The sequence below is a fragment of the Neodiprion fabricii genome, chromosome 4 (assembly GCF_021155785.1).
Source record: "Neodiprion fabricii isolate iyNeoFabr1 chromosome 4, iyNeoFabr1.1, whole genome shotgun sequence".
Taxonomy (NCBI): domain Eukaryota; kingdom Metazoa; phylum Arthropoda; class Insecta; order Hymenoptera; family Diprionidae; genus Neodiprion; species Neodiprion fabricii.
Window position 1 is genome coordinate 27,650,405 of NC_060242.1, and position 23,479 is coordinate 27,673,883.

At 38.7% G+C, this 23,479-nt stretch overlaps 2 protein-coding genes and 1 long non-coding RNA gene across 9 annotated transcripts; 1 reads left to right on the forward strand and 2 right to left on the reverse strand.

Moving 5' to 3' along the window:
• Positions 1–751: 751 nt before the first annotated feature.
• Positions 752–3,204, reverse strand: LOC124180856. Its single transcript, XR_006870318.1, has 3 exons — positions 3,072–3,204; positions 2,454–2,674; positions 752–1,118 (listed from the first exon to the last, which is right to left on the reverse strand). It is a non-coding gene; the product is annotated as an uncharacterized LOC124180856 (long non-coding RNA).
• LOC124180848 (annexin B9-like) lies at positions 2,599–7,534 on the forward strand. 5 transcript variants are annotated; one of them, XM_046566719.1, is made up of 8 exons: positions 2,599–2,737; positions 4,793–4,837; positions 5,132–5,513; positions 5,627–5,706; positions 5,810–6,056; positions 6,182–6,363; positions 6,640–6,736; positions 7,279–7,534. In XM_046566719.1, exons 2-7 carry the CDS (start codon positions 4,811–4,813, stop codon positions 6,688–6,690), a joined length of 969 nt encoding a protein of 322 aa, XP_046422675.1. In that variant the 5' UTR covers positions 2,599–2,737; positions 4,793–4,810; the 3' UTR covers positions 6,691–6,736; positions 7,279–7,534. The 5 variants fall into 5 exon arrangements, with proteins under 5 accessions (XP_046422675.1, XP_046422674.1, XP_046422673.1 ...); XM_046566718.1 differs by lacking the exon at positions 7,279–7,534 and adding an exon at positions 7,028–7,202; XM_046566717.1 differs by lacking the exon at positions 6,640–6,736.
• On the reverse strand, positions 7,401–9,978 carry LOC124180853. 3 transcript variants are annotated; one of them, XM_046566734.1, is made up of 4 exons: positions 9,588–9,971; positions 9,363–9,455; positions 8,832–8,924; positions 7,401–7,801 (listed from the first exon to the last, which is right to left on the reverse strand). In XM_046566734.1, the coding sequence occupies exons 1-4, from the start codon at positions 9,697–9,699 to the stop codon at positions 7,527–7,529; spliced, it is 573 nt and encodes a 190-aa protein (XP_046422690.1). In that variant the 5' UTR covers positions 9,700–9,971; the 3' UTR covers positions 7,401–7,526. The 3 variants fall into 3 exon arrangements, with proteins under 3 accessions (XP_046422690.1, XP_046422689.1, XP_046422692.1); XM_046566733.1 differs by having other exon boundaries at positions 9,582–9,968; XM_046566736.1 differs by lacking the exon at positions 8,832–8,924 and having other exon boundaries at positions 9,582–9,978.
• Positions 9,979–23,479: the final 13,501 nt, after the last annotated feature.

The following is a 23,479-nucleotide window of genomic DNA, read 5'->3' on the forward strand; positions in this document are numbered from 1 at the left end:
AGTACATTTGCGATCAGTTGTCGTGCTTACGATTTTTATAATTTACCCTTACAAAAATTCCGCACATTAGACGAAAAATCACTTTGAATCAGGGTTAACTGTGAATTTTGTACAACGTTAAACAGCATTTTTTTTCTAATATTTCGCTTACATAACGTGCAGAAATCTACAACGTATAAGGTGATCATGCTTGCGTTTATCAGTACACATGGTAAGTTACTGTATTGATATTCTATTCAATGAGAGTGATCTTACATCAGCACGTTACAATCTGCAGTGTTACCAAAGGTCAACTGAATGGGAAAAACACTATCGCCGTCAAAGGAGTGACGAAATTTCTGAAATGTTCGATTAAATCTCATTTACTACTCAGAATTTAAAATACTTCTTAGACACAGTCATAAGGTATAAAAAATTGAGAAACCTTATATTGTGTTCATGATGCATAACGTGTAGAAACCGAATGATTCAACGATGAATCACTCGTTGTTCTTGCGGATTGCAAGACGAATCGTAGTCTTGTAACGGTAAGACTGTACGACCTCGCTAACGCAAGTAAGACCCATTCAACGTACATCGAGTACCTAATTCATCTTCTCTTCCTTTACTATACGTTTTCAGCAAGCAGGGTACCAAAGTATAGTCCATTTACCGACGCGCGACGAATTGTAAGCATAAGTGTTCGCGGAAGGACCAAAAAGGAAGGTAACAGACCCCAAGGTTTCGACTGTATTTCTCCTCTCTGCTCATCTATTGTACAATGGTTGTAACTTGTAATTATTTCCTTTTACAATTTTGTATGAATAGGCATAATTTACTGGGACATTGTGATTGAAGAGGTGTTTTTTCCAAACAATTCGTAAATATTTAACATGTAGTTGGTATAATTACTTGAAGTATGTAGAATATACAACGAAATTAAAAACTGTACTCAACAGCGTAGGAGGGAAAAGTAGTTGACGGTTCCAGTTCGAACGTTGATATTTGAACATCTTTTAAGGCATCCCCAGGTTCGCGAAGGTCAAAGTTGAGCTGCACGAAGTGTACAAGGTGTAACGGTATGCGCAATATACCAATGTACATGCCTCAGTTGACCTCAGTACCGTTTGGTTCAACATCTGCAAAAGAAAGGAAAAACAACATCCAGGCATCGATCAACTTTGTTATACATGCACATATATATATATATATATATATATATTTAATATATGTATATCTTAGTTCGATACGCTTGTATACTTATGGATAAGAAATTATTCAACAAATATTAGCTGCTACGACATTCTGACATCAGTGTCTAACTCACTGTAGCAACGCCCCCGGACATTAGTATTATTCATTCATGATTCTTTCGACAAATTTTGATACACTTGTGCGCTTCCGGATCAATGCGATAATGGGTAGGTGTTTACATGGAAAGCAGACGTTAAATGAAAACTAACATGCGAATGAGGAAAATATAGTACAACAAGAATATCTGTATAGGCTCTGTAACACGAACATCAACTTTCAACAGGACCTTTTGTGAAAATGAACATGATCATTCAGAAATGTAAATTCTTCAACATATGAGTTTAAGTTTTTTGAAAGTTATACAGGCCGTAGGAACTTGCACATCACCCAGAACCACTATCTGTAATGAGGTGTGTAGTGTGTGTGAGTTGGAAAATATGGTACCATACCCGTAGTATCGATTCTGATTAAAATAATGAATCAGAAGCTTCTGTACTATAACAAACCAACTGCCAATTACAACTATGCCTATGATATATTATTGCGCAAATTCAAGCCTACAGTACGATAGGACAATAGTAAATGTACATAAAGTATAATACAATGCGTGAATTGTATCGAACCGCCTATTTTATTCCTATCGAAACAATTGTATGCCGCGTATTATATTATTCGGCGATAGTATTTTTACAAACTACAATTGCTTCACAGCTTCATTAGCACACTCGAGTATTATTACACATGAACGATCAATATATATTCGTATCAGAGAATTTATATAGTTTTTCGTCGGTGAAATTGTCCGTTTTAAACAATTTTATTGGGGAAAAAAACAATTTTCAAACGAAATCTTCGGAAGGACATAAAAATTTGGTATTTGAGTGTACCTTCATATATTTTGTCTCAAAATAACATGCGATAAGATAATCGGAACTCGCAGGAAACGATTATGCAGTATGAGATGAATCATACTATAATTACATCCGTGATACGTCGGTTGAAGCGTCACGATGCAAACACGAATGCGGAAGTAAAATAAATGCTCATTACCCAAAGCTATTAATACGCGGTTCACGTAGCCAGCTCTGATTAGAACCGTAGTAAATTCTTTCAAAACCTATGCAAGTACAATGCATTTACACGCACTCGCATGGGTAAAATTCAAAGCTACCTCTCGCCTAGTGAAATGAGTCAAACATTTGAAATCAGTGAACTTATACCTCCACAGGATGACGGAAGAACGAATCGCCTTGGATCTAGAGGCGATGATGACGTCTTGGATCGTAATTTTTTCCCTTCCCCAGCGTTCGCCGTCAATGTCGTCGCCGACGCCGACGCCGCCCTCCACCATCCACGTAACTCGTTCTCCACATAGCCAAGCCTAGCCAGGAAAGCCGGCAACAGCCACTCCCAAGCATTTCGTGTCTGTCATTCGAGCGGTCTTGATCGGGATCAAAGCGAAGGGGAATTCATCAGTGTTTATAAGATTTTCGACAGCTTCTTGGTAAGTGAAATTACTCTTTGTTTCAATACTTATTGTTAATATCTCTGCCCTTCATATGTGCACATGCAGCGACGCGGAAGACGTTTATTTTCAATGTACTTTCTAACAATGAGTGCTATAACAATGTTCTACCGCGTAGATCTCGCAGTGACTACTATACCGTACATACAATATTAACGCTCACCAATCTTTAGTTCCTTGGAGAATTTAATACGTATGTACAGTCGGGCGCATTACAAGTATAACTTTCATAGACGAGTAAAACTATTTAGGAATCTGTGAAGATCGGGATCGTTGAGATCTTTCGAATGCCGGGTAAAAATATAAAACTTACTGCGTAACAGCGACCACATAATTGTTTAATTATGCATCATCAGAGAAACCACACCGTTAAACCCAACTGATAACATTTACCCCGCGTTGAGTTAAAAATAAACTAGAAAATGACGTTATGCTGTGTAAATACACATTACCATTATATTCGATAGTACTGAAGTTAATCACCTGATGTGTCAGCCACTGTATCAACGCTATATGTATGTACATACACCGCGGTAATATGTAGTACAGACTACACATTTAGCTTTCTGTATCTCACGAATGACAGTGAATTAGGCTTGCAGCTTTACTAACAACTACTTTCAATGCGCGTTTGTTAAGAATTGCTCTACCGGCATCAATATTAAAGGCTTCTTTCGACTTTGACGGTAAAATATAATGGGATTAATATTCTATTCATATCTATAGTTATAAGCATCTATGGTATTTATAGCTTATACCTTTGTCTCGTAGAACTATTATATTCAAGTGAGGGGCAAGCTTCTATCCGAAGACCTTGAAGGTTCTGACGAGGTGAACAATTTAGGGATCGCAGACGTTATTATTGACGACCGATACGCTTGATCGGATTCAACTTCTCTCTACTTGATTTATTGTCTTGATTTATTTGTCTTGAGTTTTTATTCCCACTTTTAAAAAACTCTAATTGTCATCGCAAGTTACTATACAGTGTATACCTATTTGAACATCGTAGTTTTGAGAATACTACAAATAAAAAAGGAAGCGTTTTGTTTCGTGAGAAAACGGACCCGGATCGGTGTATTATTCCATTTCAAGGGTTTCATATTCAACGATATGTAATCATTGAAAAACAGGCCAGGTAGTTTATTTTTGATTAGGAAAGGTTTCGTTAACAGAACTTTCGTGCAGGCAAATTTCACCAGCTTATTTTTATTGAATCACCAGTGTGACAGAGCTATTCTCCGATCTATGTTTAAAATGTGCTGACTCCTATTTATGTATAATAGGTACATATTATGCGACTTCGTGATAATGGATTTTTAATGATACATAGAACGCGACTTTTGATTAGGAGATTAATTAACTGAGCACATATCTGTTTCGTTCAAATATTTTTATAACGCGGAACTGTCGTGTGTATGCATGTCAAAAATTTCAACACCACCCTGGTGGTATTAGGTATAACTTTACTGCAGAAGTGGATATACTGCATTGCAATCGATTCGTAAGATTTTCTTTAAAAATACGTGTGATGTGAAAAATGAGAAAAAAGCCTATAATGGAAACAGGAGACTGTAGCGATGTCTCGTAGATGTTCACGAACACTAGATAAATAATTGATGTTGCTAAAACTCGGTTAATACGAGCACGACATTGTTGAACGGAAAACAAATGAGGAAAAAGGACCAATTATTGTATAAAAATAAGGCTGAAGTTAGTAACGTTAACGTAACGAAACATCAGGGAAAAAATCATTATTGTGCAATTTTAAAATGATTTTGAAGGAGTTGGCTTTTCAAAATATACGATTTTTTGTTTATCGTCGTTTACTAAATTTCGGACATTGATAAAGGTGCGAAATAACGATTTTTCCTAAAAATGCCTCGTTACAATAACGTTACTAACTTCATTCTCATGTATAAAAAGCATACTCGTTTTGGGTCCTGATTACTTATATTTTCGGTGTTATATTACAATGACAATGTGTTTTAACCATGTTTCAAATATTAATGAAAATGCCTCATCTTGTTACAGATCAAATAAACCGCAACAATGGCACCCCAATATTACCATGTACAGGTATGTATAACGATTATTTCAAGCGTGTCGCATTAATAATTTAAAAAATATTTTTAATATGTTATCATACAAGAAATTCAATTCAATTTTAATATCATGGGCCAACCATCAAGTTACCCCGACGATCACATGTAAATGACCAATTTATAAGGAGATCCTTCATCATCATTTTGATAACTCATCTTTCAACCACAGATCGTTCTCAAGACTTTTTTGATATCCAACGATGCGCAAGTTTCACGCGATCATCGATATTAAAGTTTAGTTCTATAATGCCCAATTACAATTTTATAGTGCACCCCAACCGTGTACCCCGCCGATCCGTTTGATGCGGAGGCAGATGCGACCCTCTTGAGAACCGCGATGAAAGGATTCGGAACAGACGAGCAGGCCATAATTGATGTTCTGGGTCGCCGTGGAATAGTCCAGCGTTTAGAAATTGCCGAAAAATTCAAGACGATGTACGGAAAAGATTTGATATCCGAATTGAAGTCCGAGCTTGGAGGACATTTCGAAAAGGCCATCGTAGCCCTGATGACTCCTCTTCCAGAGTTGTACGCCCGTGAAATACACGATGCTATTTCTGGAATCGGTACGGACGAAGGTGCTCTCGTCGAGGTCCTGGCATCTCTCAGCAACTACGGCATCAAAACTATTTCTGCCGTTTACAAGGATCGTAAGTCGATGAATACTTTTTTATTCACTCAGAATTAGATATTTATCACACTGCGATACAAGCTCCTTCATTTATAACTAGTATAAAATACCAGTTACATTTTTTGATCCTAGTGTACGGCAACGAACTTGAAGATGACCTGAAGGGTGATACGTCAGGCCACTTTAAGAGGCTTCTGGTCTCCCTTAGTACAGTGAGTACCAATATGATCAATCTCGAAAATTGAACCATCTTTGCAGTCTTTTTTTTTTGAAATTTCATTGCGAACACCACCAGACTGTACATCGATGTTTCAGGCTAACAGAGACGAGTCACCCGACGTTGACGTTGATGCAGCGACCGCTGATGCAGAGAGGCTCCTCGAGGCCGGGGAGGGTCAATGGGGAACCGATGAAAGTACATTTAATGCTATCTTGATAAGCAGAAGCTATCCTCAGCTTCGTAAGATATTCCAAGAGTACGAGCGACTCTCAGGATCCGACTTGGAAGACACCATCAAGAAAGAATTTTCTGGCTCGATCGAGGATGGCTACCTTGCCGTTGGTAATGCACCGGTCCCTCATTTTCCTACTATTTAATTTTTTCCTTGATGAAGACGTAGTTATAATGGCAGTCCGCAATCACAGATCGTATAAAAATCTTTGTAAATCACTTTGCTTTATTTTTAGTCAAGTGCGCCCGAGACAAGACTGGTTATTTCGCCGAAAGATTACACAAAGCAATGGCTGGTATGGGAACAGACGACACTACCCTGATCCGTATTATCGTCTTGCGCTCTGAAATTGATCTGGGTGACATTAAGGAAGCGTATGAGCAGATATACGGCCAATCACTGGCAGGAGACATTGATGTGAGTGAAATTATTGTTGTCATGTCATACAGATCTACTCGTTTCGAGTGAAAAGCAGCTCTGACAAGTTCATCACATCCCAGAATGGGGAAATACTAATAATTGGTGTATACTGTAAATACAAAAGCAAACGCATTAGAACACTGATTAAACAGGCTAACTGCTTAAATCTTCAAACTTCATCCATTTTATCGTTTTAACAATTAAATCTTATGCCTCTGCATGTGCGCGAAAATCATTATGTTTTAACCGCAATTTATTGTCTACACATTTCAGGGTGACTGTTCGGGAGACTACAAGAGACTGTTGCTTACTCTGATCGGCTAAGAATATACTAATTTCTTGTTGCACTTTATGTTGTTTAATATACGAAGTAATAAACGCCTCTCATAATATATTACACGTACACAATAGAATTCGTGTCAAATTTTTATTGTAATAAATCGGTGGTAGTGTTGAGTTCTTAATATTTCCTGTACATATCTACGGAACGGTTATAGGATAGACAATAGCAGCTTGCATTACAGTTCGATTATGTTTTACTCATTATTGCTAACGCTTTACACAAATTGTGAAGCGTATGAATTTAGCCAACTTATTTGCCAGTAATTCGGTAAAAATTGTAAGCTCAATCATGATTTATTTCTTGTTATTCAATTTACAGAGTGACTGCAGCGATGATTTAAAAAAGCTTCTACTCGCCCTTCTCAATTAATATTAAGTGAATCAAATTTATTTGAAATTTGAATTATTGTTCAGAAAAAATTCCACTACATTTTACTATTATTATTAAACTTCATGTAATCTTCATAAGTAACAATAAACAAGTTCACCTTAAACACTTTCTTTCTTTATGCACGAAAAATACACTAACACCCGTAAATCTGTTGCTAACTATGATGTGAATTTTTTCAGAGCGATTGCGGGGGGGAGTGGAAGAAACTTCTGATTGCTATGATAAACTAAAGAGAAAATTAGTTCAATACAACTTTTCGACATACATTCTATGCTTTTCCAAAGAGAAAACGCAACTTGCATTTAAATTTAATAAATGTATTTTTTATTCGTTACAAAAATAGAAATACTTATTGTTAGTTAAATAACGTTACATTACCTTATACATGTATCTTTGAATGGAAGATTAATATATATGATCGCATTACTCATATCATATTGACTTGTGGTGCTTTGATTTTAGACCAAATTGTCCTCAAAGCATTTGATGTCATGTTTACATTGTTTGTAGCATTGTTTTTTCCAATGTTGAAGCAACCGAGGTCGTAATGGGCCAGTTTCAATTTGTAAAGCTCAACGTCTAACTTGAGGCAACCGTGGAGATGGTGCTTATTAGCATCCAAGTCATAGAACCGTATACAAATTTCAGCTTCCAACTCTTTCACATAATCTTGCCCAATGCAGATAGGTGGAGGGTTCCGAACTAAACATAAGGTAATCAGACATATAACTTTTCAGTACATTTGGATAACCTGTAGTGAAGTTTTTGGCGTGAGTACAACTTGAAAAAATCGATTACATAATTTGGGATAATCGAAGTTTCATAAAAGTTCAAATCATAATACAGAAAGGAAGCAATCAACGTAAAAACTTGGCTAGTTAGAAAACTAATTTATTGAAGGCGAAACAGTTAATCTGCATTAAAATATAACAGCCATAATGTATCAACTAAATAACGACAATTCGTAGTGAGCTGTTTCTGTAATTTTGCAGAAAGAATTAAAACAATAAATTAGAGGCTATACCCAACGTAATTTTGCATAAAATTGTAAACTTTAGATTCCCTCTAACCAAGGCACAAAGAGTTTCTCAATCACAATGATTTACAGGCATAATATGATCTCTCATGACTTTGTCAAGTCCAATCAAGTTGTTTCGATTCTGCAGTTTTTTTTTTTTTAACTTTTTAAATGCATGTAAGTATTTATCAATCAGAGTATTGATGATGGATTTACAAGTGTTATTTTTAAATACAGTTTATATTTTTAAGCCGGGTATATGTAATACAATTACAGGAATGGTAAATTGCAGCAAAGCATGTATTCCACTATAGCGTGGTTCGATGCACATGCTAAGTTGTTCATACAAATTGTTAAAAACATGAGCACTTCAAAGTATACCAAATGTATGAAGTACAATTACAATTAATTTTGACATCGGGGACTGATCGGCCATTCTTAATTAGCTTTGGCCTTTAAACTATACATCAATGGGTTGTGATTAATTGCAATCTGGAACCATAGGTGCTCAAGTTGAAACATATTTTCCAATCATCTTCATGCATATATTTTATAAGTATATTTGTGAAGAAAATTATAAAAAATATTCAGTTAACAGTCTGGTTGCATTACCTTTGGCATTTGTGTTTTAAAAGAACAAAATAACCACCCACAACATGTCAATATAGAGTCAATTTGTTTAATTCTATTGTGATTTGAAAATTGAAAATTTACCTGACACTGTTGTGTTCATAACTGCGTAAGAGTCGAATGTGATGGTTAGTGAAAGTCCGATATCTTCAGGAAGGTAAGTTACATTCGCACAGACTGAAAGTACAAGATAAATCATACATGAAACTACAATACTGTCAGAAGAATGATCATTGTTTTTAATGATAGTATTTTGTCAAGAGGGAATGGTTGATGCGTTTTAAAAACGTAATATTTTTAAAAACACTGTGATTAACTGTATCAACGGATTCTTTGTAAGGTTATCAGTAAAATTCGTGATATGTTTATTGTGAAGGTTAGTAAACGTAGGGTAGATGTTACAATTACTGACACATTACTGAAACTTGAATGGAAAAATTTACAAATGTCAACATCGAGTGATGCATGTGTGAGTGGAATCTACCTGTAGTACGTCGAAGGATGCAGGTAGCTACACGTATATAAAAATCCGACTAAAGCGACTAGATCAGTTAAAAATTTGCAAATACATCATGCGGAATACTACAGATGATCTAGCAATGATATTTTTACTACCTGTGTCGTCTAAATGAACTCGATGTACTTTAATATGTTGGCAACATCCACAGCCGTAATGTTCACATTTGCAACTGTGCGGGCCATTGCCACCTGCAATCAGAGATATTATCATGTGTACAAATGTTCATTACGATATAGTAATAAACAATAGCAATAAGAATTGAAAAAACGTTAAAAACAACAATTCATTGTCTTTGGTCGGTCAGAGCAGATTACCTGTACCATCAACGCTTTCCGATAGGAAACCAACCAGTGCAATTGCAATTCCTACAGCAATGAAAAACACCGAATAATGTGCTTTTTTACCAAGCCCGGGTACTTTACACACACACATTTTACAATATCTTCTTACCAGATCATTAACTTAAAAATTTGAACCACGTTGGAAACTGAAAATGCCAAAAATAGAATTTATCGTCCGCGTCACGCGTAATATTCAACAAGCACTCAACAATTAATGCCTGCGTGATTTGCAGTTGCACTCCGTAGCCCGTATATCTCAGTCCCGTATTCGTACTGTCTTATCGCAGTTGCCGCGTTTAGATCTAGGGACTCTACCGCGCTCTATATTCGTATGATTCGTCACGATTGAGAATTTAAAAACAATCAACAATCTTCAGTAAACCCAACAGTGTTGCCACATTTCGAAAGTAACGAGGGGACGTTGAAAATTTGAATTTGGCGCGATCGAAAAAGAATTGGACAATTTTCAATGGCTTAACAATGTACGGATCACGGTGCGGATGTTGGTAACTAGGCCGTGTTCGTAAATTGATTGACAGTACTGAAAATTCCCTAGGACAGAGTCAGAGCTATCCACGAACTTGGAAGCGCAAAAGAGATGAAAGATTGCTGACACTACCGTCAGTCAATTTTCGAAAACGGCCTAAGTTTCTCTACTTCGAGAAACGTGAGAAACCCAGAATTTTCGAGTGATTTGTTATCCATAATAGCCTTACGTGAAAAAAGCCAGAATGTCAACAATAATGGGGTCACTTTTCTGAATGCGTTGACTGAAAAATATGAAGACAGTTGTCCTAATGAGCTTTGGTGAGACAACCGAAAATCGTCGTGCGCTTGCGCCCCCTGAGATGTTCCAACGGTATAGTTGAGAGCTTATTGCAGAACATCAGAGAGTTACCGATTTCTACATGATGCTGGGCTACATTCACCTTCCGAGTAACAGAGTCTTCGCAATGGTAAGCCCAAGCCAGTACTTGGCCGTCTGTACTTATCGAATTGTCGGCGATACAAGAAATTAATAACGAGAATAAATTTCTTCCAAAATTCGGAGCAAAACAGTCATTTAATTAAAGCATAGGTACCCGAGAGAAGAAGGTATACATATTTATATCAGATGTAATAATGATGCAGAGACCAAACAGTACACATGTATATGCTGTCCTAGTATGATATTAATATATATGATCCATTTACGATTAATACATGATGCATACTATAAATTACATAATTTTCCAAGAGACAAACTAGATTATCTACAATAATCGGCTATAATGCGAAAACAGAAGAATTATTCATTTCGAAATGGAATTCTATTTGACACACGCTAGATGTATTCCATAACATTAATATTCATAATTATTCCAACAACTTTTCATTTGCTCTCTCGATCTTGAATTTTCGTAGGCATAGAACCGAAATGCTATTTTAGCTAGTCGCAAGTGAACACTCTACGTTGAGTAGAGAAGCAAAGTTGTTTTTCCAGAAGTGTTCGTATGGAAAAAAATTCAGAGTAACTGTAATACATCACGAATCCGCTAATTTTGATCGAAATGAAATGGATGCTCCGTATATGAGACAGTATTTAACACAGTGTCCTGATTTGAAGACCTAAACAGGTGATTACCGGTGATTTTTATATATTTTTTCTGATAGGGAGAGATAGAACGAAGCTTCTTAAAACTTCGAGTGTATTTTAACACACATTTGAAAGGTGGGACCAAAAATTTGTATCATCCAACTGTTGCAGAACGGCAGCGTTATTAGCTGACCCGTTAACGGAAGGATATATCTTTAGTCAATGGCTGACCATCGAAGGGCCTAGACGCTTGAGTCTAAAATCAGGCAGGAAAGATAAAGTGCGTATTTCGTGTCTGAAATGTAAAAACTAAAATCATTATACATCATATCATACAGCATAGATCATACATCGTACATAGTATTAAAATTCGAAACGAAAGTTTGAATGTTCGGATGTTCAGAAAGTGACGTCACCCAACATTTTTTTTCTCCTAACGCCATCGATCTATATAAACAGAAATCAGCTAACCGAATTCCTCAGTCTGGAAACAACCGCGCAGTAGAGCGGACGTATGAAAATCACGCTCCGGAAATTTCGAGTACGGGGTTCTGGATCCTGCGCTCCGGGCCCGCTTCCTGGTGCAACTCGAGTTCCAGGACAAGCGCTCTGTAGTTTCTACGCTACAGGTCGGCACCTGGTGAAACTCGACTTCAGGAAGAAGCACTACGTAGTTTCTGAGCTCCAGGTCCGCTACCTGATGAAATTCGACTTCCAGGACAAGCGCTCCGCAGTTTCTGCGGTCAAGGTTCACTACCTGGAGAAACTCGACTTCCGGGACAAGCGCTCCATCGTTCCTGCACTCCAGGTCCGCTACCTAGCGAAACTCGACTTCAAGGAGAGGACGAGGAGGACGAGGATTTGTGCTCAATGAGTTAAACATTTTTATATTATTCAATGGCAATTGTAATTATATTTCATCTAAAATTTTTCAAACTTGTCCTGTTTACAATAAATTGTTTCAATTCATTTTTCGCGCAAGCACAAATTGAGTAGCTATAAATGCGCTGATAAAATTTGTTATATTATTAATTAATTAATTGATTATACCAATCCTTACACAATATTTTTGATGTGTTCTTATGCTGAAAATATTATTAACTATTCAAGGTATAACTTGAAGGTAGTCGCATGGTGAGGTGATGGGGTGATGGCGTAGTGGGGTGATGGGGTGATTTACATTTTTGGCGACATTTTTGCGATTTTAAAAAAAGCTGGAATAAATTCATTCTGGCATTATTCCGACGTAATTTTGCGAGACAAATCATTTAAGCGCAGTCCCGATACGCTGCGAGCAGCAGATCAGAAATTACAGCCAAAAAACCAGAACGTGTGTTTTCGACACTTTTCAGCAGGTGCTTTTTCCTTCGTAACTTCTTTCCTGTTGATTCCACGCTCTTTTCGCTGCGTTCTCTGAGTTCCTGGGGATCCAATTAGTCAAGAAGGAGTCATACAAGTCGAATCTGAGACCACAAATTTTTGGCTCTAAAAATGAAGAAAAAAGTAAGGCTAACCCCTTTCCATTTTTGGCGAAAATTTTCGCGATTCTGAAAAGTGCTGGAATGAATTCTTTCTGGCACTAATCAGACGTAATTTTGCGAGACAAATCGATTAAGCGCAGTCCCGATACGCTGCGAGCAGCGAATCAAAAGTTACAGCCAAAAAACAAAACCTGTGATTGATATGAATCCTTACGTGATGTTTTTGATGTGTTCTTATACTGAAAATATTTATTGCTATTCCAGGTACAACCCGAGGTGGTTATCGGTGGCTATTCGAGGTGGTTGGCGATTGTTGGAGGTGGTCGGAGGTGGACGAGGAGGAGGACGAACTGAACTGAGTCTCAAAGCCCAGTTGACATAAAAGCAGCTATTCGATAGAAATTATAGTTTATAGTTTACACAGCCCATTGCATGATATTTCATTACAAATACATATGTTTCAATGTATTTAGGAATAATTTATCAAATATACAGAGGTCATGTGCAAATTATAATAAATGAATTCGACCGCAGTTTGATGTATTTATTAGAGCTTTAACAATGAATTTAAGCTTTGTTACTTCTTTTATTTTATTATGGATAATGAAAAACATTTCCGACTAATCGTGCTGTGGAAGCATGGGGATTGAACCAAAGGTAGCAAAAGATTAGAAACAATGTATGTAGAGTACGGGTATTTTTCTAATAATGCAAATAGAATAGAATACCACGCCTTGCGAATTAGCTTTCCAGTCAGAGATGAATGATGAATTTTAAGGACTGCATTATCGTTGTTGAATACTCTACGCCTCATGGGAAACGAAAATCTGTAACGATAAAATTGATGCACCGGATCATCGTCGACTTTGACTTTTGATATGTCCTACCATTTTCGAACACCTCCTACCTCCCCCTGCCGCCTCCGTCCATCAATGGCCACTTTCGACCACCCCCTATCACCTTCTGCCAGCGCCGACCACCTCCTAACATTTCCGAACACCTCCAACGATCCTATTTAGCTATATTACCAGATTAGCTCTGATATGAAAAGAGAAGAATTATTCATTTCGAAATGGGATTCTATTCGACGCGCGCTCGATGTATTCCATAACATTAGTATTCATAATTATTCCAACAACTTTTCATTTGCTCTCTCGATCTTGAATTTTCATAGGCATAGAATCGAAACGTTGTTTTAGCTGGTCGCAAGTGAAGTATCTGCGTTGGGTAGAGGAGCAGAATTGTTTTTCGAAAAGTATTCGGATGGAAAAAAATTCAGAGTAACTGTAATACATCACGGATGCGCTAATTTTGAACGAGATGAAATGGATGCTTCGTATATGAGACGGTATTTAACGCTGCGTAGTGGTTTAAAGACCTAGAAAGGTAATAGAGAGAGAAAGAACGACACTTCTTAACACTTCGAGTGTATTTTAACACACATTTGAAAGATACGAGCGAAATTTTTCATCATCCAACTGTCGCAGAACGGCAGCGTTATTAGCCGACCCGTTCACTGAAGAATATATCTTGAGTCAACGGCTGACCATCGAAGGGCCTGGCCGCTTGAGTCTGGAATCGGCAGGAGAGATAAAGTGCGTATTTCTTGTATGAAATGTGAAAGCTGAAATCATTATACATCATATCATATCATCATACCTCATACATCATACCTCATACATCGTACATCATACATCGTACATCATACATCATCATACATAGTATCAAAGTTCGAAACCATAGTTTGGATGTCGGACGTTCAGAAAGTGACGTCACCAATTCAAAATCAGCTAGCCGAATTTCTCAGTCTGGAAACAACCGCGCAGTAGAGCGGACGCATGAGAGTCGCGCTCCGCAAATTTCGAGTACCGGGTTCTCAACCTCCCGGATCCCGCGCTTCGGGTCCGCTACGTATTTCGAGTACCGGGTTCTCAACGTCCCGGATCCCGCGCTTCGGGTCCGCTACGCGGTGAAACTCGACTTCCAGGATAAGCGCTCCGTGGTTCCTGGTTCATGTTTACAATAAATTATTTCAATTCGTTTTTCACGCAACCCCAAATTCGGTAGCTGTCAGTCCGCTAATAAAATTTCTCGACTTCCAGGATAAGCGCTCGTGGTTCCTGGTTCATGTTTACAATAAATTATTTCAATTCGTTTTTCGCGCAACCCCAAATTCGGTAGCTGTCAGTCCGCTAATAAAATTTCTCGACTTCCAGGATAAGCGCTCGTGGTTCCTGGTTCATGTTTACAATAAATTATTTCAATTCGTTTTTCGCGCAACCCCAAATTCGGTAGCTGTCAGTCCGCTAATAAAATTTCTCGACTTCCAGGACAAGCGCTCCGTGGTTCCTGGTTCATGTTTACAATAAATTATTTCAATTCGTTTTTCGCGCAACCCCAAATTCGGTAGCTGTCAGTCCGCTAATAAAATATCTCGACTTCCAGGATAAGCGCTCGTGGTTCCTGGTTCATGTTTACAATAAATTATTTCAATTCGTTTTTCGCGCAACCCCAAATTCGGTAGCTGTCAGTCCGCTAATAAAATTTCTCGACTTCCAGGACAAGCGCTCCGTGGTTCCTGGTTCATGTTTACAATAAATTATTTCAATTCGTTTTTCGCGCAACCCCAAATTCGGTAGCTGTCAGTCCGCTAATAAAATTTCTCGACTTCCAGGACAAGCGCTCCGTGGTTCCTGGTTCATGTTTACAATAAATTATTTCAATTCGTTTTTCGCGCAACCCCAAATTCGGTAGCTGTCAGTCCGCTAATAAAATATCTCGACTTCCAGGATAAGCGCTCGTGGTTCCTGGTTCATGTTTACAATAAATTATTTCAATTCGTTTTTCGCGCAACCCCAAATTCGGTAGCTGTCAGTCCGCTAATAAAATTTCTCGACTTCCAGGACAAGCGCTCCGTGGTTCCTGGTTCATGTTTACAATAAATTATTTCAATTCGTTTTTCGCGCAACCCCAAATTCGGTAGCTGTCAGTCCGCTAATAAAATTTCTCGACTTCCAGGACAAGCGCTCCGTGGTTCCTGGTTCATGTTTACAATAAATTATTTCAATTCGTTTTTCGCGCAACCCCAAATTCGGTAGCTGTCAGTCCGCTAATAAAATATCTCGACTTCCAGGATAAGCGCTCGTGGTTCCTGGTTCATGTTTACAATAAATTATTTCAATTCGTTTTTCGCGCAACCCCAAATTCGGTAGCTGTCAGTCCGCTAATAAAATATCTCGACTTCCAGGACAAGCGCTCCGTGGTTCCTGGTTCATGTTTACAATAAATTATTTCAATTCGTTTTTCGCGCAACCCCAAATTCGGTAGCTGTCAGTCCGCTAATAAAATTTCTCGACTTCCAGGACAAGCGCTCCGTGGTTCCTGGTTCATGTTTACAATAAATTATTTCAATTCGTTTTTCGCGCAACCCCAAATTCGGTAGCTGTCAGTCCGCTAATAAAATATCTCGACTTCCAGGATAAGCGCTCCGTGGTTCCTGGTTCATGTTTACAATAAATTATTTCAATTCGTTTTTCGCGCAACCCCAAATTCGGTAGCTGTCAGTCCGCTAATAAAATATCTCGACTTCCAGGATAAGCGCTCCGTGGTTCCTGGTTCATGTTTACAATAAATTATTTCAATTCGTTTTTCGCGCAACCCCAAATTCGGTAGCTGTCAGTCCGCTAATAAAATTTCCCGACTTCCAGGACAAGCGCTCCGTGGTTCCTGGTTCATGTTTACAATAAATTATTTCAATTCGTTTTTCGCGCAACCCCAAATTCGGTAGCTGTCAGTCCGCTAATAAAATTTCTCGACTTCCAGGATAAGGTTGCTGGGTGAGTAAAACACTTTTATAATATTTGATGGCAATTGTAATTATATTTCATCTGAAATATTACAAACTTGTCACGTTTACAATAAATTATTTCAATTCATTTTTCGTGCAAGCACATATTCAGTAGCTATAAATAATCTTATACAATTTGTTACATTATTAATTAATTAAATAATATTCCTATAATATTTAATGGCAATTGTAATTATATTTCATCTGAAATATTACAAACTTGTCACGTTTACAATAAATTATTTCAATTCATTTTTCGTGCAAGCACATATTCAGTAGCTATGAATAATCTTGTACAATTTATTATATTATTAATTAATTGATCAATTACATTAATCCTTACACAATATTTTTGATGTGTTCTTATACTGAAAATATTTATTACTATTCAAGGTATAACCTGAGGTGGTTGAAGGTGGTCGGAGGTGGACGAGGAGGAGGACGAGGAGGACGAGGATTTGTGCTGGGTGAGTAAAACACTTTTATAATATTTGATGGCAACTGTAATTATATTTCATCTGAAATATTACAAACTTGTCACGTTTACAATAAGTTATTTCAATTCATTTTTCGTGCAAGCACATATTCAGTAGCTATGAATAATCTTGTACAATTTATTATATTATTAATTAATTGATTAATTACATTAATCCTTACACAATATTTTTGATGTATTCCTATACTAAAAATATTCATTACTATTCCAGGTATTACCCGAGGTGGTCGGAAGTGGACGAGGAGGAGGACAAGCTGGACGAGGAGGAGGACCAGGTGGACGAGGAGGAGGACGAGGTGGACGAGGAGGAGGCCGGGTGGGTCGCGGGAGAGGACCTCTCCTCTCCTCAGAGGAGGGGAGCGGGAGGGGCAGGGAAGGGGGAGAGGCGGGTGGGGGGGAAGGGACGGGAAGGGAAGGGGAGGGAAGGGAAGGGAAGGGCGGGCGGCGGGGCGGGGATGGGAGGGAGGGAGGGAGGGAGGGAGGGCGGGTGGGTGGGTGGGAGGGAGGGAGGGAGGGCGGGAGGGAGAGAGTGGAGGACGGATGTCGATGCAAGCCCGTGAAAGTTAATAGAGCAAAACACCCCCCCGCCCACCCCTTCCCTTTCCCTCCCTCCCTCCCTCCCGCCCACCCTCGCTCCCTCCCTCCCGCCCGCCCTCCCTCCCTCCCTCCCTCCACCGCCCTCCCCCGCCCCGTCGCCCGCCCCTTCCCTTCCCTTCCCCCTCCCCGCCCACCGCTCCCCCTTCCCTGCCCCTCCCCCTCCCCTCCTCTGAGGAGAGGAGAGGTCCTCTCCCACGACCCACCCGGCCTCCTCCTCGTCCACCTCGTCCTCCTCCACGTCCACCTGGTCCTCCTCCTCGTCCAGCTCGTCCTCCTCCTTGTCCACCTCCGACCACCTCGGGTAATACCTGGAATAGTAATGAATATTTTCAGTATAGGAACACATCAAAAATATTGTGTAAGGATTAATGTAATTGATCAATTAATTAATAATATAATAAATTGTACAAGATTATTCATAGCTACTGAATATGTGCTTGCACGAAAAATGAATTGAAATAATTTATTGTAAACGTGACAAGTTTGTAATATTTCAGATGAAATATAATTACAATTGCCATTAAATATTATAGGAATATTATTTAATTAATTAATAATGTAACAAATTGTATAAGATTATTTATAGCTACTGAATATGTGCTTGCACGAAAAATGAATTGAAATAATTTATTGTAAACGTGACAAGTTTGTAATATTTCAGATGAAATATAATTACAATTGCCATCAAATATTATAAAAGTGTTTTACTCACCCAGCAACCTTATCCTGGAAGTCGAGAAATTTTATTAGCGGACTGACAGCTATCGAATTTGGGGTTGCGCGAAAAACGAATTGAAATAATTTATTGTAAACATGAACCAGGAACCACGAGCGCTTATCCTGGAAGTCGAGATATTTTATTAGCGGACTGACAGCTACCGAATTTGGGGTTGCGCGAAAAACGAATTGAAATAATTTATTGTAAACATGAACCAGGAACCACGGAGCGCTTGTCCTGGAAGTCGAGAAATTTTATTAGCGGACTGACAGCTACCGAATTTGGGGTTGCGCGAAAAACGAATTGAAATAATTTATTGTAAACATGAACCAGGAACCACGGAGCGCTTGTCCTGGAAGTCGAGAAATTTTATTAGCGGACTGACAGCTACCGAATTTGGGGTTGCGCGAAAAACGAATTGAAATAATTTATTGTAAACATGAACCAGGAACCACGAGCGCTTATCCTGGAAGTCGAGATATTTTATTAGCGGACTGACAGCTACCGAATTTGGGGTTGCGCGAAAAACGAATTGAAATAATTTATTGTAAACATGAACCAGGAACCACGGAGCGCTTGTCCTGGAAGTCGAGAAATTTTATTAGCGGACTGACAGCTACCGAATTTGGGGTTGCGCGAAAAACGAATTGAAATAATTTATTGTAAACATGAACCAGGAACCACGGAGCGCTTGTCCTGGAAGTCGAGAAATTTTATTAGCGGACTGACAGCTACCGAATTTGGGGTTGCGCGAAAAACGAATTGAAATAATTTATTGTAAACATGAACCAGGAACCACGAGCGCTTATCCTGGAAGTCGAGATATTTTATTAGCGGACTGACAGCTACCGAATTTGGGGTTGCGCGAAAAACGAATTGAAATAATTTATTGTAAACATGAACCAGGAACCACGGAGCGCTTGTCCTGGAAGTCGAGAAATTTTATTAGCGGACTGACAGCTACCGAATTTGGGGTTGCGCGAAAAACGAATTGAAATAATTTATTGTAAACATGAACCAGGAACCACGAGCGCTTATCCTGGAAGTCGAGAAATTTTATTAGCGGACTGACAGCTACCGAATTTGGGGTTGCGCGAAAAACGAATTGAAATAATTTATTGTAAACATGAACCAGGAACCACGAGCGCTTATCCTGGAAGTCGAGAAATTTTATTAGCGGACTGACAGCTACCGAATTTGGGGTTGCGTGAAAAACGAATTGAAATAATTTATTGTAAACATGAACCAGGAACCACGGAGCGCTTATCCTGGAAGTCGAGTTTCACCGCGTAGCGGACCCGAAGCGCGGGATCCGGGACGTTGAGAACCCGGTACTCGAAATACGTAGCGGACCCGAAGCGCGGGATCCGGGAGGTTGAGAACCCGGTACTCGAAATTTGCGGAGCGCGACTCTCATGCGTCCGCTCTACTGCGCGGTTGTTTCCAGACTGAGAAATTCGGCTAGCTGATTTTGAATTGGTGACGTCACTTTCTGAACGTCCGACATCCAAACTATGGTTTCGAACTTTGATACTATGTATGATGATGTATGATGTACGATGTATGATGTACGATGTATGAGGTATGATGTATGAGGTATGATGATATGATATGATGTATAATGATTTCAGCTTTCACATTTCATACAAGAAATACGCACTTTATCTCTCCTGCCGATTCCAGACTCAAGCGGCCAGGCCCTTCGATGGTCAGCCGTTGACTCAAGATATATTCTTCAGTGAACGGGTCGGCTAATAACGCTGCCGTTCTGCGACAGTTGGATGATGAAAAATTTCGCTCGTATCTTTCAAATGTGTGTTAAAATACACTCGAAGTGTTAAGAAGTGTCGTTCTTTCTCTCTCTATTACCTTTCTAGGTCTTTAAACCACTACGCAGCGTTAAATACCGTCTCATATACGAAGCATCCATTTCATCTCGTTCAAAATTAGCGCATCCGTGATGTATTACAGTTACTCTGAATTTTTTTCCATCCGAATACTTTTCGAAAAACAATTCTGCTCCTCTACCCAACGCAGATACTTCACTTGCGACCAGCTAAAACAACGTTTCGATTCTATGCCTATGAAAATTCAAGATCGAGAGAGCAAATGAAAAGTTGTTGGAATAATTATGAATACTAATGTTATGGAATACATCGAGCGCGCGTCGAATAGAATCCCATTTCGAAATGAATAATTCTTCTCTTTTCATATCAGAGCTAATCTGGTAATATAGCTAAATAGGATCGTTGGAGGTGTTCGGAAATGTTAGGAGGTGGTCGGCGCTGGCAGAAGGTGATAGGGGGTGGTCGAAAGTGGCCATTGATGGACGGAGGCGGCAGGGGGAGGTAGGAGGTGTTCGAAAATGGTAGGACATATCAAAAGTCAAAGTCGACGATGATCCGGTGCATCAATTTTATCGTTACAGATTTTCGTTTCCCATGAGGCGTAGAGTATTCAACAACGATAATGCAGTCCTTAAAATTCATCATTCATCTCTGACTGGAAAGCTAATTCGCAAGGCGTGGTATTCTATTCTATTTGCATTATTAGAAAAATACCCGTACTCTACATACATTGTTTCTAATCTTTTGCTACCTTTGGTTCAATCCCCATGCTTCCACAGCACGATTAGTCGGAAATGTTTTTCATTATCCATAATAAAATAAAAGAAGTAACAAAGCTTAAATTCATTGTTAAAGCTCTAATAAATACATCAAACTGCGGTCGAATTCATTTATTATAATTTGCACATGACCTCTGTATATTTGATAAATTATTCCTAAATACATTGAAACATATGTATTTGTAATGAAATATCATGCAATGGGCTGTGTAAACTATAAACTATAATTTCTATCGAATAGCTGCTTTTATGTCAACTGGGCTTTGAGACTCAGTTCAGTTCGTCCTCCTCCTCGTCCACCTCCGACCACCTCCAACAATCGCCAACCACCTCGAATAGCCACCGATAACCACCTCGGGTTGTACCTGGAATAGCAATAAATATTTTCAGTATAAGAACACATCAAAAACATCACGTAAGGATTCATATCAATCACAGGTTTTGTTTTTTGGCTGTAACTTTTGATTCGCTGCTCGCAGCGTATCGGGACTGCGCTTAATCGATTTGTCTCGCAAAATTACGTCTGATTAGTGCCAGAAAGAATTCATTCCAGCACTTTTCAGAATCGCGAAAATTTTCGCCAAAAATGGAAAGGGGTTAGCCTTACTTTTTTCTTCATTTTTAGAGCCAAAAATTTGTGGTCTCAGATTCGACTTGTATGACTCCTTCTTGACTAATTGGATCCCCAGGAACTCAGAGAACGCAGCGAAAAGAGCGTGGAATCAACAGGAAAGAAGTTACGAAGGAAAAAGCACCTGCTGAAAAGTGTCGAAAACACACGTTCTGGTTTTTTGGCTGTAATTTCTGATCTGCTGCTCGCAGCGTATCGGGACTGCGCTTAAATGATTTGTCTCGCAAAATTACGTCGGAATAATGCCAGAATGAATTTATTCCAGCTTTTTTTAAAATCGCAAAAATGTCGCCAAAAATGTAAATCACCCCATCACCCCACTACGCCATCACCCCATCACCTCACCATGCGACTACCTTCAAGTTATACCTTGAATAGTTAATAATATTTTCAGCATAAGAACACATCAAAAATATTGTGTAAGGATTGGTATAATCAATTAATTAATTAATAATATAACAAATTTTATCAGCGCATTTATAGCTACTCAATTTGTGCTTGCGCGAAAAATGAATTGAAACAATTTATTGTAAACAGGACAAGTTTGAAAAATTTTAGATGAAATATAATTACAATTGCCATTAAATATTATAGGAATATTATTTAATTAATTAATAATGTAACAAATTGTATAAGATTATTTATAGCTACTGAATATGTGCTTGCACGAAAAATGAATTGAAATAATTTATTGTAAACGTGACAAGTTTGTAATATTTCAGATGAAATATAATTACAATTGCCATCAAATATTATAAAAGTGTTTTACTCACCCAGCAACCTTATCCTGGAAGTCGAGAAATTTTATTAGCGGACTGACAGCTACCGAATTTGGGGTTGCGCGAAAAACGAATTGAAATAATTTATTGTAAACATGAACCAGGAACCACGGAGCGCTTGTCCTGGAAGTCGGGAAATTTTATTAGCGGACTGACAGCTACCGAATTTGGGGTTGCGCGAAAAACGAATTGAAATAATTTATTGTAAACATGAACCAGGAACCACGGAGCGCTTATCCTGGAAGTCGAGATATTTTATTAGCGGACTGACAGCTACCGAATTTGGGGTTGCGCGAAAAACGAATTGAAATAATTTATTGTAAACATGAACCAGGAACCACGGAGCGCTTATCCTGGAAGTCGAGATATTTTATTAGCGGACTGACAGCTACCGAATTTGGGGTTGCGCGAAAAACGAATTGAAATAATTTATTGTAAACATGAACCAGGAACCACGGAGCGCTTGTCCTGGAAGTCGAGAAATTTTATTAGCGGACTGACAGCTACCGAATTTGGGGTTGCGCGAAAAACGAATTGAAATAATTTATTGTAAACATGAACCAGGAACCACGGAGCGCTTGTCCTGGAAGTCGAGATATTTTATTAGCGGACTGACAGCTACCGAATTTGGGGTTGCGCGAAAAACGAATTGAAATAATTTATTGTAAACATGAACCAGGAACCACGGAGCGCTTATCCTGGAAGTCGAGATATTTTATTAGCGGACTGACAGCTACCGAATTTGGAGTTGCGCGAAAAACGAATTGAAATAATTTATTGTAAACATGAACCAGGAACCACGGAGCGCTTGTCCTGGAAGTCGAGAAATTTTATTAGCGGACTGACAGCTACCGAATTTGGGGTTGCGCGAAAAACGAATTGAAATAATTTATTGTAAACATGAACCAGGAACCACGGAGCGCTTGTCCTGGAAGTCGAGATATTTTATTAGCGGACTGACAGCTACCGAATTTGGGGTTGCGCGAAAAACGAATTGAAATAATTTATTGTAAACATGAACCAGGAACCACGGAGCGCTTGTCCTGGAAGTCGAGAAATTTTATTAGCGGACTGACAGCTACCGAATTTGGGGTTGCGCGAAAAACGAATTGAAATAATT

Excerpts from the sequence above, each read along its gene's own strand:
- LOC124180853 (XM_046566733.1), bottom strand. The coding sequence starts at position 9,699 with ATGTGTGTGTGTAAAGTACCCGGGCTTGGTAAAAAAGCACATTATTCG. Across the intron at positions 9,456-9,581 it reads GGAAAGCGTTGATGGTACAG|GTGGCAATGGCCCGCACAGT; the intron begins GTAATCTGCTCT and ends CTCTGATTGCAG. Across the intron at positions 7,802-8,831 it reads TATGAACACAACAGTGTCAG|TTCGGAACCCTCCACCTATC; the intron begins GTAAATTTTCAA and ends CCTTATGTTTAG.
- LOC124180848 (XM_046566719.1), top strand. The coding sequence starts at position 4,811 with ATGGCACCCCAATATTACCATGTACAG. Across the intron at positions 5,707-5,809 it reads TTCTGGTCTCCCTTAGTACA|GCTAACAGAGACGAGTCACC; the intron begins GTGAGTACCAAT and ends TCGATGTTTCAG. Across the intron at positions 6,364-6,639 it reads CACTGGCAGGAGACATTGAT|GGTGACTGTTCGGGAGACTA; the intron begins GTGAGTGAAATT and ends TACACATTTCAG.